The 15,000-nt window shown below is 39.2% G+C and overlaps 1 protein-coding gene across 2 annotated transcripts in view; it reads right to left on the reverse strand.

The window, feature by feature from the left end:
• Positions 1–80: 80 nt before the first annotated feature.
• Positions 81–15,000, reverse strand: part of LOC138059970 (uncharacterized) — a 20,222-nt gene continuing 5,302 nt past the window's right edge. Inside the window, exons 2-5 of one of the 2 annotated variants that reach the window (XM_068905634.1) lie at positions 14,276–14,342; positions 11,276–11,325; positions 4,315–8,525; positions 81–2,325 (exon numbers count right to left, since the gene is read on the reverse strand). In XM_068905634.1, the coding sequence (XP_068761735.1) occupies positions 2,307–2,325; positions 4,315–8,492 (4,197 nt within the window). In that variant the 5' untranslated portion in view covers positions 8,493–8,525; positions 11,276–11,325; positions 14,276–14,342 and the 3' untranslated portion in view covers positions 81–2,306. The remainder of the gene's footprint in view (positions 2,326–4,314; positions 8,526–11,275; positions 11,326–14,275; positions 14,343–15,000) is intronic. The other variant, XM_068905633.1, reaches the window with a different exon arrangement.

The raw sequence follows: 15,000 nt of genomic DNA on the forward strand, positions 1-15,000 counted from the left end.
TTTTCTTACGTTATCAATATGAGCATCTTCGAATTCAAGGATAATGTAGTATGGAGGGGGCGAAGGGGGGGGGGGGGGGGTGCGGCCCCAGTGGTTAGCGCGCCCCGGATCCGGAGATCTCGAGTTCACTGAGATCCGTTCGACCACTCGTTGAATTTGATTCTGGTAGTCCCTGGTTCAATTTCTCTATTCCACTAGTAAATCCGGCCAGTTGGGATTCTTAAAAGTTATTCTTAACAGAAATTAGGGAATAATGTCACGCGCGTTTTGTCCAAAAGTAAATAATTTGATTTTGGACACAACGCAAGTGAAATTATTCCCTAATTTCACGAGTATACCATTTGATCAGCTATTAATATCATGAGTGAAAAATTACGTTCATAAGACGCCATTTTGGCACTGTAAGAAATGTTGCCACGGCAACATCGTAATTTCACGTGTGAAATTATAAATTATCGCTGAAATTTCGAGCCAAATTAAGGAGTAATTTGTCACTCATGTTATTAATGGTTGAAATTAGCAGCCTCTGAAAACACTGTATCAGCTGCCTCAGCAAGAAAACATGAACTAAACATAACAATTACACAAACAATCGCAATATTAAGCCTAAAAGAGATATATATTGCTACGGACGGTTGGCAAGAAAAATTACCAAAGGAAATTCTCAATTGTACATTTTTAAAAAATCTAAGGTACTCCCTATCACCAATGATTAAACTTAACGATATCTCGCTCATATCTCAGTACTTATTCACCTCCTTACCGTTTGACAGTCGTGCTCAGCTATTAAAACCCACTATAACTGCCTAAATTAGTCTAGTTACCCTTGGTAACACTTTCATCCGTTTACTTAACGTATGATGTGATTGGAGTTAATACAATGGATATCTCTGTAACTGAATGCCCTTATTGCAGGCTTAAAAAAGCCGAATCGAGTAAACAAGTGTAACTTTACATACAGCCGTTTACACCTACCACTTAAAGGGAAACTGTCACTGTCACGTGAAGCGCATGCGCTAGCGTCTTGTGAAAACTTGAAAAGTGTTAAATTAACTTTTTTCAAGTTGAATCGACAAATTCAAAATGGTGTCCACTGGAGAGGGCCATGGTCGACAAAGGAGAAACTCCGGCGAATATACGTGACCCACGCGTGAATCCATGATGGCGGCTAGAATTTTCCGAGGGCTCAAGAGCAAACAAACTCGAGCATGCGCAGCTCATGACAGTGCCCCTTTAAGGATGGTGCCTAATATTGTTATTGCGCATACGTTCTGCGCATCTCCAGATACTCGGATTTCCTATCGGCGCATTCTCGACCCCAGAGCTCTTCTCTTGACTGAGGGAGAGAAGAGCTCCGGGGAACCCTGAAACAGTGTCTTGTCATTTGTTTTTGCGAAGAACAATCAAAAGCGTCTCTAATTGGTGCATTCATGTTAGCACGAGGCTATAAGAACCGTACGGCGCATGTTCTCCGACATAGAGTTTCCCAGAGCCTTGGGTCGATCCGAGGCTCTGGTGACGAGAATGCTATCGGCGGTGCTTAATAATACAGGGATATTTTTGCGCGGTTTAAAACTATGCGGAGAACGAAGAACTTCGCAAGTGCTCAGTTTGGTATCCAAAAAGAAAATTGGGGGTAACCACGCATTTTTCCGATAATTAAGTTTCAATTTGTAAAAAAAACGCCAAACATTACTTTGTATTTTGAAGCTTTTTACAAATATTGTTCATTAATTATCTTTAAAAAATGCGTGGTTACCCCCAATTTTCTTTTTGGACTTCAATAACACTTGTTAAGATCTGCTTTTCCCACATATTCCCCATAGACCGCGCAAAATATATTGAATTGAATTAGGCACCGTCCTTAATCACATTTTAAAATTGTAAACTTTCCAGCGGTAAACGTGATACATGAAAACATAGCAAAGTATTTCTTGTGCGAAAATGTGAAAAATACATTTTAAGATGTACCGGTTAAAAAAGAATAAAACATCTATGCACAGCTATAATTGTATCTTTTTCCGTCGCCAATTGACGGCGAAGTAAATGGTAAAAACACTGTAACTTACTAAATTCGATCAACATAGTGTATGCTGTTGCACTAGTCGTCTGCTAAAAAGTTGCTCGGTTACTCAATAGGTCATGGCAACCAAGTTAAGGAAATGCATGCTCATCTACTACAAATCAAGAAAACTATACAGCTCTGCCAAACTGACACAGAGTTCAGAGTGTCGTTTCAGAGAGTTTACCCTTGCGCGGGTTCATTGGTCAGGCCTCGTCTTTCTCTAGATCTTCCGCGTGAAAACTCACTCATGAGGCTTGAACCTGCGGAGAAACACACAAATCAATCAACCCATTCTTCTTTTTCAACTTTTCACTCAAGGAAGGTAAACTGGTCAAATGTTTAGTAGACTTTCGATTGGAATAGAAAACTTAAGCTTAATATATGTAGTGCAAAAATTACCGCTTATTGCATCTTTTAACAAACGCAATCGAGAAATTTAGCATCGCGTTTTCCGCAAACGGGAAAATGTCAAGCTGCAAATTGCATTTTCCTACAAATATCGAGACTAGTTGGAATCACAGAATTTTCATGTTTTTCTTTGAGCTACGGATGGAAACCGGAATTGAAACGCCTCTTAATCTAATCGTCTCTAATAGAGAAAAGATACTTAGAATCGATTGGTAATGTAAAAGTGGTAGTGCCAAGAGAAATTAACTAGGAGAACTTCTCACTTCCGGTTGTCGCTCGTGACTCAAAGACGACTCGTGCTTTCTTGTGCTTAAGGTAATTCCCTTGAAATTGTTAGATACTATCAAACTTTTTTGGAAACTTGGCATGATTAACATTCATGATATGAACATAAAGAAAAATGGAATAAAAAAATGGGGTCACCATGCTTGTTTACGCGTCAGCAGGCTCTTAGGGCCTCTTTACATGAGCCCGGGTTGCTTTTTACCCCGGGTTGAATCACCGCGGCGGGTAACTCTTTTGCAGTCAAATGTTTATAAGCGTTTACATGAAAACAGTAGTCAAACCGGGTCAGCCCCCCTTGCCGGGTAACCCTTCTCAAGACTCGGGTTGACCCGGCTAGAAGGGTTGAAATTTCTTCAATTTCTTCATGTAAACACTGGAGTATCTGACCCGGGATTGTTTGAACATCACTTTTTTCACGGTTCAGCGTTCTCGCCCATGCGCAGCCTGTACCAAAATGGCCGATAACGTTAACACAAATTGATGATTGTGATGGTTGGATTATTCGTCCGCCATTTTCCTCACTGACAAGTAGTCACCAGCCCTTTCAACCCAGCGAAAAGGGAACTGACCCGGGTCAGCCGGGAATGACCCAACCCTCACCCAGCCCGGGCTCATGTAAACGCAATATTCGACGCTGAACTGACCCGGGTCGGTGTCCAACCCGGGCTCGTGTTAAGAGGCCCTTAAAATGGGATATTTTTACTGGTTTCGCGTTAAAAATTCAAATCACCTTAATACTGAATTAAGTCTTGGTTACTTGAAAGACACGAAATTTTATTTTGAAAATAAAGCTCCTTTTATTCACATAAGCAGCATAGCTTCATTTACGCCGTTTTTGATTGCCTTGTTGTGGGAATAGTGCACTCTTTGGGACAGTTCCGTAGTTAGCTTGAAGTCGTCGCCTTGGCCAAAATACACCCACTACGGAACTGTTTTCCAAAACAATTCATCTTCTACCATCAAACTTTTTTTCTTCTTCAAATGTGTTCTTTATTAGACTGTTCTTAGCAAATACCTGAAAAAAAAATCGGGGGTCACCGTGCTCATTTGAGAGAAAAGGACATTTATTTCGCTATGGGGCTTAGTTTGAGGGAAATCTCTAACGTTTTGTACGCGCACGTGCTCATGTGCGCGCGCTGACATTAAAATCGAGCGCAGTAGGGATGCGCAATGCAATATTAAGGAATTACCTTAAGCTACCTATGGTGTTCAACAAGAGGTACGACCCTACCCAAAAACTTGCATAAGCATTGTTTTTATTTTCTGTTGGGACTTACAATGGTCCCAAGAGAAACTGGAAACAATGCTTATGCAAAATTTTGGAGGGACAAACAAAGAGTATTATGGTATTTTTGATACTGGCTAATGGTGCGAGAATAAGTCCACAAGCAAACCAGTCATGTAAGCCCATACCAACGTATATGGGAATCAAAAACACACTTCGAAGCTTTCACAATAGATAATGGTTTGTACTCTATATGAGGGCAAGCATGAAGTACATACAGAACATCTTGAGTACCGACGATTGGCTTTTAAACGAGACGTTGCAAACTTACATTTTTGTCTCCGTGTTGAGTGTCTCCTCTCTCGGGTGTTTCACCTTGATAATTTCAAAGTTGAACTGCTTGCTTGAACAAATGGCAATGAGACCCATTCTAGGACAAGTTGCTAAACGACAAGGACTGAAAATATCAACGTTCCATTCAACATCCTTTACACCGAGTAGATCTCCAGACCTTACGTTGAACAGCTCAAGGCGGCCGCCATTTCGATAAACAGATTTCAGAAAAATACACTCCTCGTCACCGATGAATTCACAACGGCAAGCGGTGAAATCACCAAATTGGAGGCGCACATTACCAGAAAATGCATCGAGAATGTAGGTGTTGCGCATGACAAAAACAGCAATAAATTGACCCTTGGGGGAAAATGATCCCTTCAAATGCAACACACTGGCACCCTGGAGAGCACGCCACAATGGTTCGGTTTTACCCAATTGCCTCATTTCAATGAACTCTGGATCCATTCCAGGCGAGGCAAACAGCTGGAGGTCCCCGTAGCAAGCAATCAACCTCCCAGGAGGAAGTTTAAATGTTACCACATTATCTCCACCAACAGTATTCAAAATGATCCCTTGTCGCGTTTCATGTGTTATGCATACCACCTGATCATCTGAAATAGGAAAGATAGTATCTGCTGCAAACCTCCATCGTCGCGTGCAGACTGACAAATCGAAGTTCCACAGTTCAAGTGTGGTATTAGTTGAAATCAAAATGCCTTCTTTTAAAGTTACAAAATCAAAGAAATGGTCAATCTCATAATCTTTTTGTCCTTGAAGTTCCCCCTTTAAAACGTCCCAAGCTAAAATTCGCAATCTGCGTGGTCTGACCAAAACTAGCGCATAAACATTCTCACCGGTTAACGAAAGTCGGAGACATCTGACAAGTTCGAACTCTGTGCTCTTCGTTGGTGCATTCCGATAAACTAGTTCAATGTAACCTTCACACATGTGGTTCCTTAAAAGAGATTGGCTGTTAAGCACTACATCGGAATAATAGCGCGAAACCATACTCAGAGGATCGCCCAACAAAAAACCACCGATTCTATGGGATTCTAACTCAAATGAATTTGTCCAAGGACCCTCAGGGCGAATCAAACAGAGAAGCTCGGGCCCGTCAGTCATGCTTAAACGAAATATTTGGTCTATAATGGACCCACTTGAACACAAAAGAAATCGACTGTCTGGTGAAAACCTAATCATTCCAAAACCGCGTATGAAAGGTACCTCTGCTAGAGTCGAAAAACCATTTTCCCGGTCAAGTAAACAAATAGAGGGTGTTAAATGGGAAATTGCCACGAGCTTTCCATCTTGGGACATTGCAAAAGAAGAAATGTCTTTATCTCTGTAGACACGATCAATCTCCGTGCCATCGTTCAGATTCCACATCGTAAGACACTTTGCATCGTCGGGACAATCAGTTAACATCTCGTCGCCGCAAATAGAACAGACAGAAAAACTGCACTTACTGGTAGGAAAAAGCGGCTTCAAGTCTCCATTAAAGGAGTAAGCAGTGTTTAGCACTCCTGGCAAAATGACATCCTTGATAGGATGAAATACAACAGAACGATAAAAACCAACACCCACTTGAAGCGAAGTTAAAATGACTCTAAATGGACCACCGTAACCATACTGTTTTGGTTTGACATAGCGTTTCCATTTGAGGTTACCTGAAGCAAGTGACCAAAACTGAATGCTTCCATCGCGACATTCACACACCATGTACTCTAAGCTAGGGGACACATCCAAACAAGCCACTTTTGATCCACAAACAAACCGAGCTTGAATACCTCTTTGGGCGTGATTTTTCTTTAACAACTCCATGTGAGGTTTATCGGAATACTTGGTCTCCAGAAGCTTGCGGGAGTCAGAAGATAACTTACTACTTCCCTCATTTAACGAACACTGAAAAATAGTAAAGGGATATTCCTGCAAGGTTACGCGGTGCTTCTTTAAAATAAACATTAAAGAAGAAAGGGTGTCACAACACTCGGCAGATATCGTCTTCAAACCACCCTGCTTCATTACGCCAACGATATCTTCCGTGGCTCCTGGCAGGTTCACACAAAGCTTTGCGTACAAAAGCTCTAGGTCTGACACATATTTTCCAACCCCTTGTTCAAGGCTACAAGATTTCATGTCCTGGTCTAACTGTAACATGTGCTGAACACCATGTTCCAAGGCATACCTTGAAGTGTCAGTGAAAGACTGTAAGTTGGAAATACCTCTGCTCTTTAACTCGTCAAACTCCTCAGAACAAAGAGTACAAAGAATCTTATGGCCTTCCATTTCCTCCACACTGAAACAGTGCTGCCTGTAGCGTGACTTGTCTGTCAACCAGTCCTTGACTGATTTATGAAAGAAATGAATGCGGTCTTCGTGAACAGGAAGAAGTGATGACACAATGGCAATGGCGTTGCTCGCCTTTCGCACAACAATCGAGGACGACACGTTCGTGCACAACAACTTAGGAACAAAACCCAATGGCAGTGGTTCCCTGGCAGCGGCAATCGCACCCAGGAAACAAAGAAATTGCTCTTCAGTTATGTTTACTTCCTTACACAAGGCTTGTTCGAGTCGTTGGAAATATGACTGGTAAACACACGCGATGCCCGCCGGAAGGGTCTCGTCCAGTTGTTCCAATGTGAGAAGAGTTGAACACTTGGCCCTTATAAAATCTACCAAAAACGTGGCACACAGGAAGACTCCCTCTGACTTTTGCACGAGATGATCTAAGACCACCTCGCGCCTTTCAAATTCCAGTAAATCGCTTAGACTATGTTCAAAGTAAAAACGAATGACCTTCAAGTTCTCTTCATCTTTTGGCTCGAGTAGCAGTGGTTGCAAATCTTTGAGGCTGTTCCAAATGTTAACTTCGGGTCGCGTTGTCACCAAAAATCGAAGCCAAAGTGGTAGATTCTTAAACAAGTTGGCAATCACGTCAAGAAGATCATTTCGTCCTTGGTATTCACTTTCGTCTACAGCATCAATTACCACAAGAGATGTACGACCTGGATCTGCTACCTTGTTCAGAGGTTCTGAAAAAAGCAAATCAAACAATTCCCTCACTTCCATGTCATTTATCTCTACACCCAGATTTCCCGAGAGCTGTTCCACAAGGGCTTTCTTGTACTCTGGAAGACAGCAGGACATATGACAGGCTAAAGACTGCATCATCACCTTGGGATTCCTGTGGCGTGCTCTGTCATGGTGACAAAAATGGCTTCCCGCCAATCTGCCAGCTTCGTGCATTCTTTTACACATCTCAGCAGCGATGACAGATTTCCCCATCCCTGCATTTCCGCTGAGCACCAAGACACGATTTGCAGAACTTGCATCATCCAACCACGTGCTGATTTTAGCAAAGAAAGACTCACGAGTTCCTTCCAAGTATCTCTTTGTATAATCTGTGATATCAGGTTCCGTGTCAACCCTTGCAAGTTTCTTCAGGACTTTGTCCTCCTGATTGGTGTTGTGTTGTGTCTCACGGCTTTCAGTAACAATTTGATGAATGTCTTGAATCATAGAATTGCTTTCCTTGACACTCTCCAGAACTGTGTCCTGACACTGACGCACCTCATTAAGTTGAGTCTTGAGATCTCTTTCACTCTCTGCCCAGTCCCGTAAGGCATCAACATAATCCTCCTCTCCACACCGCTCTGCCTTCAATCGATCAATCTCTGCCTGACTTAACCCAAGAGACACTAGAACGGCACTGATTTCCTGCCACAGAGCATTGAACATCAGTTCATCGACGCCAGTGGTTGTGACGTGCCCATACAACTGATTACGAAAAAACTTAATTCGAGCAAGGTTTGCCTCACGAGAAGTGTCACTTGGAGGCGGCTTGCAATGCCATCCAGTGTGGGGAGGGGTAAGTGCGCAAATGTTGGTCAGAAGAAGGAACAGCAGAGTGATATCAAATTTGGTGGAGTCAGGAGGAGCTCCACCGCCAGGAAACAGCCTGTCCCACTGGTGACCATTGAGTATTCTTCTACGAAAAAGCTGGTCAAGGACGGAATAACAGGCATTAAGGTCAGCTTTTAAGTTTGCAGGTGAGTGATGAGAGTCAAAAGCTCTTCTCAGCACAGTTGTTCCACCATCAATAATAAGTCGACGCAGCTTGGCCCCATTTGTCTTCTGCTTAGAGCTGGCCAGGGGACCTGGTGTGTCCATTGTAATCCAAACTACCGATTTTTCACATCATATCTGCACAGAAAAGGAAAGAAAACATATGTAGTTTTTGACCGAGTGTAACCTATTCACAACTCAAACGCCCTAGGACGCCTCCCACTGACGAGTAAAATCGTCTGGCGTCAGACAGAGTAAGAAGTGTCATTCTCAGGGGTCAATGGGTTATTGATTGACTTATTGGATTCAATTGAATGTTCCTAAGCGACTGATTAACAATTACCACAATTGATTGTCTATATAAAAATTAAAGTACCTTCAGTGCACACGATTTGCTGAAGCAAAAAATCTAAGAAATCGAGGATCAAACGAGTGCCTGCATGGGCAGTTCAACAAGAATTACCTTCGGCTACAACCGATAGTCAAAGGCTCATGTGAGACAACTCATGAATAAAGTGGATTACAATTAGCAAGGGCTCCTTGGTAAATAATATGCATGCATGTGCTATGCGTTTTTTCCTGTGGAGTCGCTCGCTGAGCGGACTGAGTGTATAGGGAGTACAATGGGGTTTTTTTTTCACGGTGGAGATGAGATCATAAAATAGATGGCATCATGATTGCATTGTACTGTTGTTTTGAAGGGAAATTATTAATAAATGAACTTGCCATTCAAAACCTATAAATGCAGTTATTTACATGAATGTCTTTTGTTATTGAAATTCCGCCCCAAGGAATATGTTGCCACTGAACTTTACTTTGTATTAAATATCTCCAGATGCAGATGACAAATCTCATCAACATTTTTTTTATCACAGTGAAGAGCCAACAGTAATACTGCTTTGATTTGCTATGGCCAAACCATGACAGGGATTCAATTTTTTAAATTGTATTGTAAATGAAATATTACTGTAAGCTGTCAAAGCCATTTATCACTCAATGTACTTTTCCTTCCTTTTCATTGGCCAAGAGCCCACGACATGACTTGCAAATAAGTGTTTTGCTGCAAATAATATTCTGCTCATGTGTAATTGAAACCGCGTTCTAGTGTGAAAATGGTAGTTCGCTTTCCTGAGCTTTCAGAAAGTGATTTTAAAGGCCCATTTTCACCCTAAACGCTCAAAGACATGACGTCACAGGGGCCATGTTGGTGTTCCAAAACAAAGGAATGGCGGCCATGATGGTGTACCAAGATAATCTTCCGGGAATTGAACTGTATTTTTATGCCAAAACTTTCTTTTGTATCGGTAATCTAATATGGCTACTGGTCACATGAATGAAAATGCTCTATTTGGAAGGATTGAATCTATCAAACTTTTTCACTTAATGGTAATGTTATGATGCCATATAAAACACCAGTGGATGCTTAACAACACGAACTTGTTAATGTGACGTAACGGGTTACCATGGCAACAAAAATCCATCTAAAAACAGTCTATGTTTTGCCCTTTAACGCATATATCTCAAAAATGAACTCGGTGACCCCCATCTTTTATCGCTGGAGAGTGACCAGCACGCTAGGATAAACCTTTCTGCAAAGTTAAAAAAAATTATCTTGGACAGATTCATAGCTCCCTTCAAAATTAAAAAATATTAAGGTGACTCTAAATCTAACTTTGCAGAGAATTTTGTCTTAGCCTGATAATAACATTTTCAACTTTTATTACACGGTATGTTGAGCCAAAGTTCACTTAAGTCACATACCGTATTAGAGACATACAATATCACTGTTAAACCTTACTGCGCAAAAGGAGCTGAGTAACAACAAAATAAAACAATAAGCCTACCCCTACCATGCACAACAAAACACTGTTTCATGATCCAGTTTAACGATTTGCAGAGTCCCTAGCAAACGGAGTTCCTATCAAAGCCTGGGTTTCTTTGTCCAAATTTGGTAAATCATGTCACAGCAGTTATCAGTCACACATGCCCCTCAATGACTTTTCTTCACTTTTCAAAACTAAATTTTGGGTGGACGTCAATCATATGTTTCCATGACAATAGTCCTGTTCACTTGGCGACAGTCTAATTCATCATCGAAACATTTGATTGACGTCCCCCACACTTATGTTCCGAAAAATGAAAAAAAGAATCGTAGAGGGGCCCGTGTGACTGATAACAGCTGTAATGTTCTTGTTCACATTAAGTGTATATCACCCAGGTGGCACAAGTCTATGAATTAAAGACGGCATTCTTAATTCGACTGAAGGGAGTAAATCTTTGAAACATTTTATTTTGCTGGTTTTTAATTGTGGGAACTATTTTTTTGCAGGATCTAGGTCAATCCGCAAAATTCGCAAACATATGAGCCTGCAAGATTTTCATGCTACATGGTAAGCATTTTGCATAATTCATTCTGAATTAATCAATGTCATTATGCCATTCAGTCAGCACACCACTGATCAGCTGTTTTAGATGCATCACTGAATATCTCTCATTGAATGTAACAAAGAACATTCCTGGTTTTTCTTCTCATGGCTAGTTCAACAATGCTATTAATACAAACCTTTCTACAAACACAATACCTTGATTGTCTACCAAGTTTCAAAGATTTAGATATATTTACTCTGATGATTTTAACACCTGAAATCAGTTGTAAATATTATTCTCCACATAGCTTTTTCCAGCTAAAAAAACACATGCAGCCTTCATCCTTTCCAAATTTCTCACTTTTTCATACCAATATCCGAAGCCTGAGGTGTAATTTAGAAACTTCCAAACCCACTTAATAGAAGAGCTCGATTTTCACTTTAATATTCATAGGTATAATAGAAACTAGGATAAAAAACGAGTTTGCAAATTTGGATTTTAATCCTGCTATTCCTAATTACTTTTTTGAATATGTGCCGACACCTCTCTCGCCTGAAGAGATTAGCAAAACCTTGGATAACAAAGGGAATCAGGAGATTGATAAAAGTAAAAAACAATCTTTAGTATTCTGGTGAAACTGCCTCCTATATGATCTACCGCAATAAAATTTTGATGCTCAAGCGAATTAGCAAGAAAAGGTATTTCCACAAGTATTTTCAGGGAAATTTTAGTGATACTAAGATGATACGGGAGGGCATCAACAGTCTCTTAGGTAGAGAAAACAATTAAAGCCTGTATAAGGATAAAAGTGCCTTCCATTATGTCCTAGGACCAATCAAGTACTGTATCACACAATCCTTCTGACTTTCCTGACATAATGAATACTGTAAGTATTTTTCAGTTTGGCTTCTAAGATGCCAAATTCACCTAAACAATTCACAGGGTATTTACCAAAGTTGAACTAATTGCTAGTTCATTCTTTTTCAACCCTGTCTCGCCCCTGAGATAGAATTTGAGATAATGACCACCCCAATAAATAAAGCACACAGGCTACATTCTTTTCCCACTCGCATTCTAAGTTCGGCTAAACATATCATTAGCCAATCTTTATCCTTGCTCATAAACAAATTAGTCGAAAATGGCGTATATCCTTCCAAAATTAAGCCTGCTAAAGTAACCCCAATAATATATCAATTTAAAGTGATGACGGTCGAAATATCAGATCCATCTAATTAAATTATATACCAATATCATTGTTCTCTGTTTTTAACCGTATGTTAATTGTTTGAAAAAAAAAAAAATGATGTATTACCGTCTTAAATCTTTTCTTGAGCAACACAATATCCTTCATGATTCATACTAACGTTTTCGCGAAAAACGATCCACCGAACATGCACTTTTAGACATAATTAATCAAATTGAAACTAACATGTATGAATGAATTGTACTTGTGTGGGACTTTTATAGATCTACATAAGAAAGGCCTTTGACACAGTAGATCAGCGAATATTACTAAGTAAATTGCATCATTATGGAGTGTGAGGAATAATAAATGAATGGTTTTCTTCATATTTACTGGGCCGTCAGCAAACAACACAAATTGGTGCTAAAAATACTTTTAAAAAGGAAACAATTTGTGTCAGAAGTCCCTCAGGGGTCGGTACTGAGACTTCTGCTTTTTTTAGATTTATATAAATGATATATCTAATAGTGCTAACCAACTGAAGTTCTAGGACAAGTTTCAAATCAAGTGTCGTAAAACCATAACCAAAATAATTACTTTGGCCAATCAAAAAGGACTAAGACAATCCGGTAAACCAATCAAAACTCGAAGTAAATACACTTAGCTGACACCAAGCACAGGAAAATGTGCACGCACAAGCCACGATTGGTTTTGGTTTCACGTCTGATTGGTTGAAAAAGCAGCGTGAGAACTTTGAACCAATCACTGAGTGAAGTAATTATAAACCAAAGCAATTTGCTAATTACTTTCGACACTCAGTTGAAAAATGCTCTATCTTTTTGCATGATGACACTCATATACTATATGCTGACAGAAATTATAAGTCACTTGAAACCATAGTTAATGTTGAAGTTTCTCATGTTTATGACTGGTTAACTGCCAATAAGCTATCTTTATAAACATAAAGAAATCTAACTTTGTTATCTTCTGACCTAGACAAAAGACACTAAATTACGAAGTTAACTGGAGAATATTTGATTATCATACCAACACATATATTTCCTTAGAAGATAACTGAATTATGTGAAATATCTTGGTGTGTTGATCATTGATGAAAATCTCTCATGGAAATATCATGATGTCCACTTACATGTACCTTCAAAAATAAGTAAAACTGTACAGTAATTGGCATTATTGCTAGATTAAGACATTTTGTGCCCCTAGCTACAATGTACTTTACACTGCATATAATACATCTCACTGATCTAGCCTTATCTGTTGTATGCCATAGTCACGTGGGGCCGAGCCAACAAGACTCATAGAAACAAAAATTAATTCTTATTCTCCAAAAACGTGCCGTCCGCCTGATGTACTTTGGTGAATACAAATCTCATGCTGTACTCTACTTTTTTCTTCTCATTTTCTTCCTCTTGATTTTCTGTACTTTAAATCAGTTGCTGTTCTGATGCATGACATATCTAACAACTTATCGCCTCCTAATATTGCTAATTTATTTATTTCTAAAGCAAGCATTCATTCATATAAAACAAGGTCATCTTCAAGAGGTGACTATTTTGTTAAACCCTCAAGACTTGGGGACACTGATAAACGCAGACTGCAGACTGTGCAGACCGTCTGTAAAATGAAAATTCGGTTGGCCTGAATTAGGCCTAAATAACATTTGGTTAGCCTAATTAGGCCTAAATAACATTTGGTTAGCCTAATTAGGCCTAAATAACATTCAGGTTAGCATGTTTACGGTTAGCTCTCAATAATAGTGAGGGTAATGCCATATTTTACCCCTGGTCTGCACGGGCTGCACAGTACAGTCTGAAGTCTGCGTTTTTGCGTGACCGCAAGACTTGACAAACAAATTAAACCCTTTTAAAGAAATGCTGTAAAAATTTGGAATAGTTTACCTCATGAAATCCACCATCTATCCAAGAATGATTTTAAAATTTAAATCCACAATGTCCCACTCCAAAGACTTTCAGAAGAAAATGACTATATTGATTTATCTGTCTGAATAACAATATATCTTAATACTTTAGCTTCTCATATTTGCACTTTGTATTGATTTGATTTTAGATGATATTTACTTAATTGACTGTATACTTTGTACACTAGTTATTGTATACCTATATTTGTTCTATAATGTACTGTTTGTAAAACACAAACATGACATTGTACTGTACTATAATTATTTCTACAATAAACAGCATTTTTTTTTAAACTGGCTGTCTGTAATTTGATGCCCCATTTTGCAGTAATTTAGAATGGGAAGAAAACTGTGCACTTGAGGTTAACACAGAAAGTTTAGTTGAACCAAATGGCTTACCTGTAAAGTGACATTATAAACAAATAAAAAAACTTTGGCTTGCTGTTTCAAAGTTTCCAAAGCAAAGCTGAAATGAAAATCAGGAACAAAGTTGCTAACTGATCAAAGCCATGACATCCTTATAATATTTCAACAGTCACACTAACTTATAACTTTTAAGTAAATAATTTTATTAACTACTTCATAATGATATTAAGCAAAAATTACAAGAGCCATTTACAGGGTTCCCACTCTAACATGAAAACAAAATTCCCCTGACCAAAGGCAATTTTCCTGACATAATCTTTTACGATCTTCTAGAAATCTGAGGACAAGAAAGACCAGTAATTTTAATATTCAGTCAGTTTAATGACAGTAAATTTTGCATTGTTGTGCCCAACATACAAAGCATGTGGATAGCAAGGAAACATGTTTTGAGTGGTTTTACATCAAGAAAATTTATCCAGATGAGAGACATAAAATTTCCCAGAGTGACTTTTCCCTGACTTTTGAGATCTTTTTTCAAATTCCCTGACCTTTGAAAAATTTTCCAACTTTCCTGACTTCCTGGTTTTCCCTCACTTCAAGGTGAGTGGGAACCCTGATTTATAGAAGTACATGTAAATTAATATTATAGAGTTCAAGAATTTACTGACCACATTCATCGGGCAATTTCAATAATATTATTAATGACTAACAGTAAATATTATTATGGAACCTATAGTTACGTAATTTTTACAAATGAA

The sequence above is a fragment of the Montipora capricornis genome, chromosome 8 (genome assembly GCF_036669925.1).
Source record: "Montipora capricornis isolate CH-2021 chromosome 8, ASM3666992v2, whole genome shotgun sequence".
NCBI lineage: Eukaryota > Metazoa > Cnidaria > Anthozoa > Scleractinia > Acroporidae > Montipora > Montipora capricornis.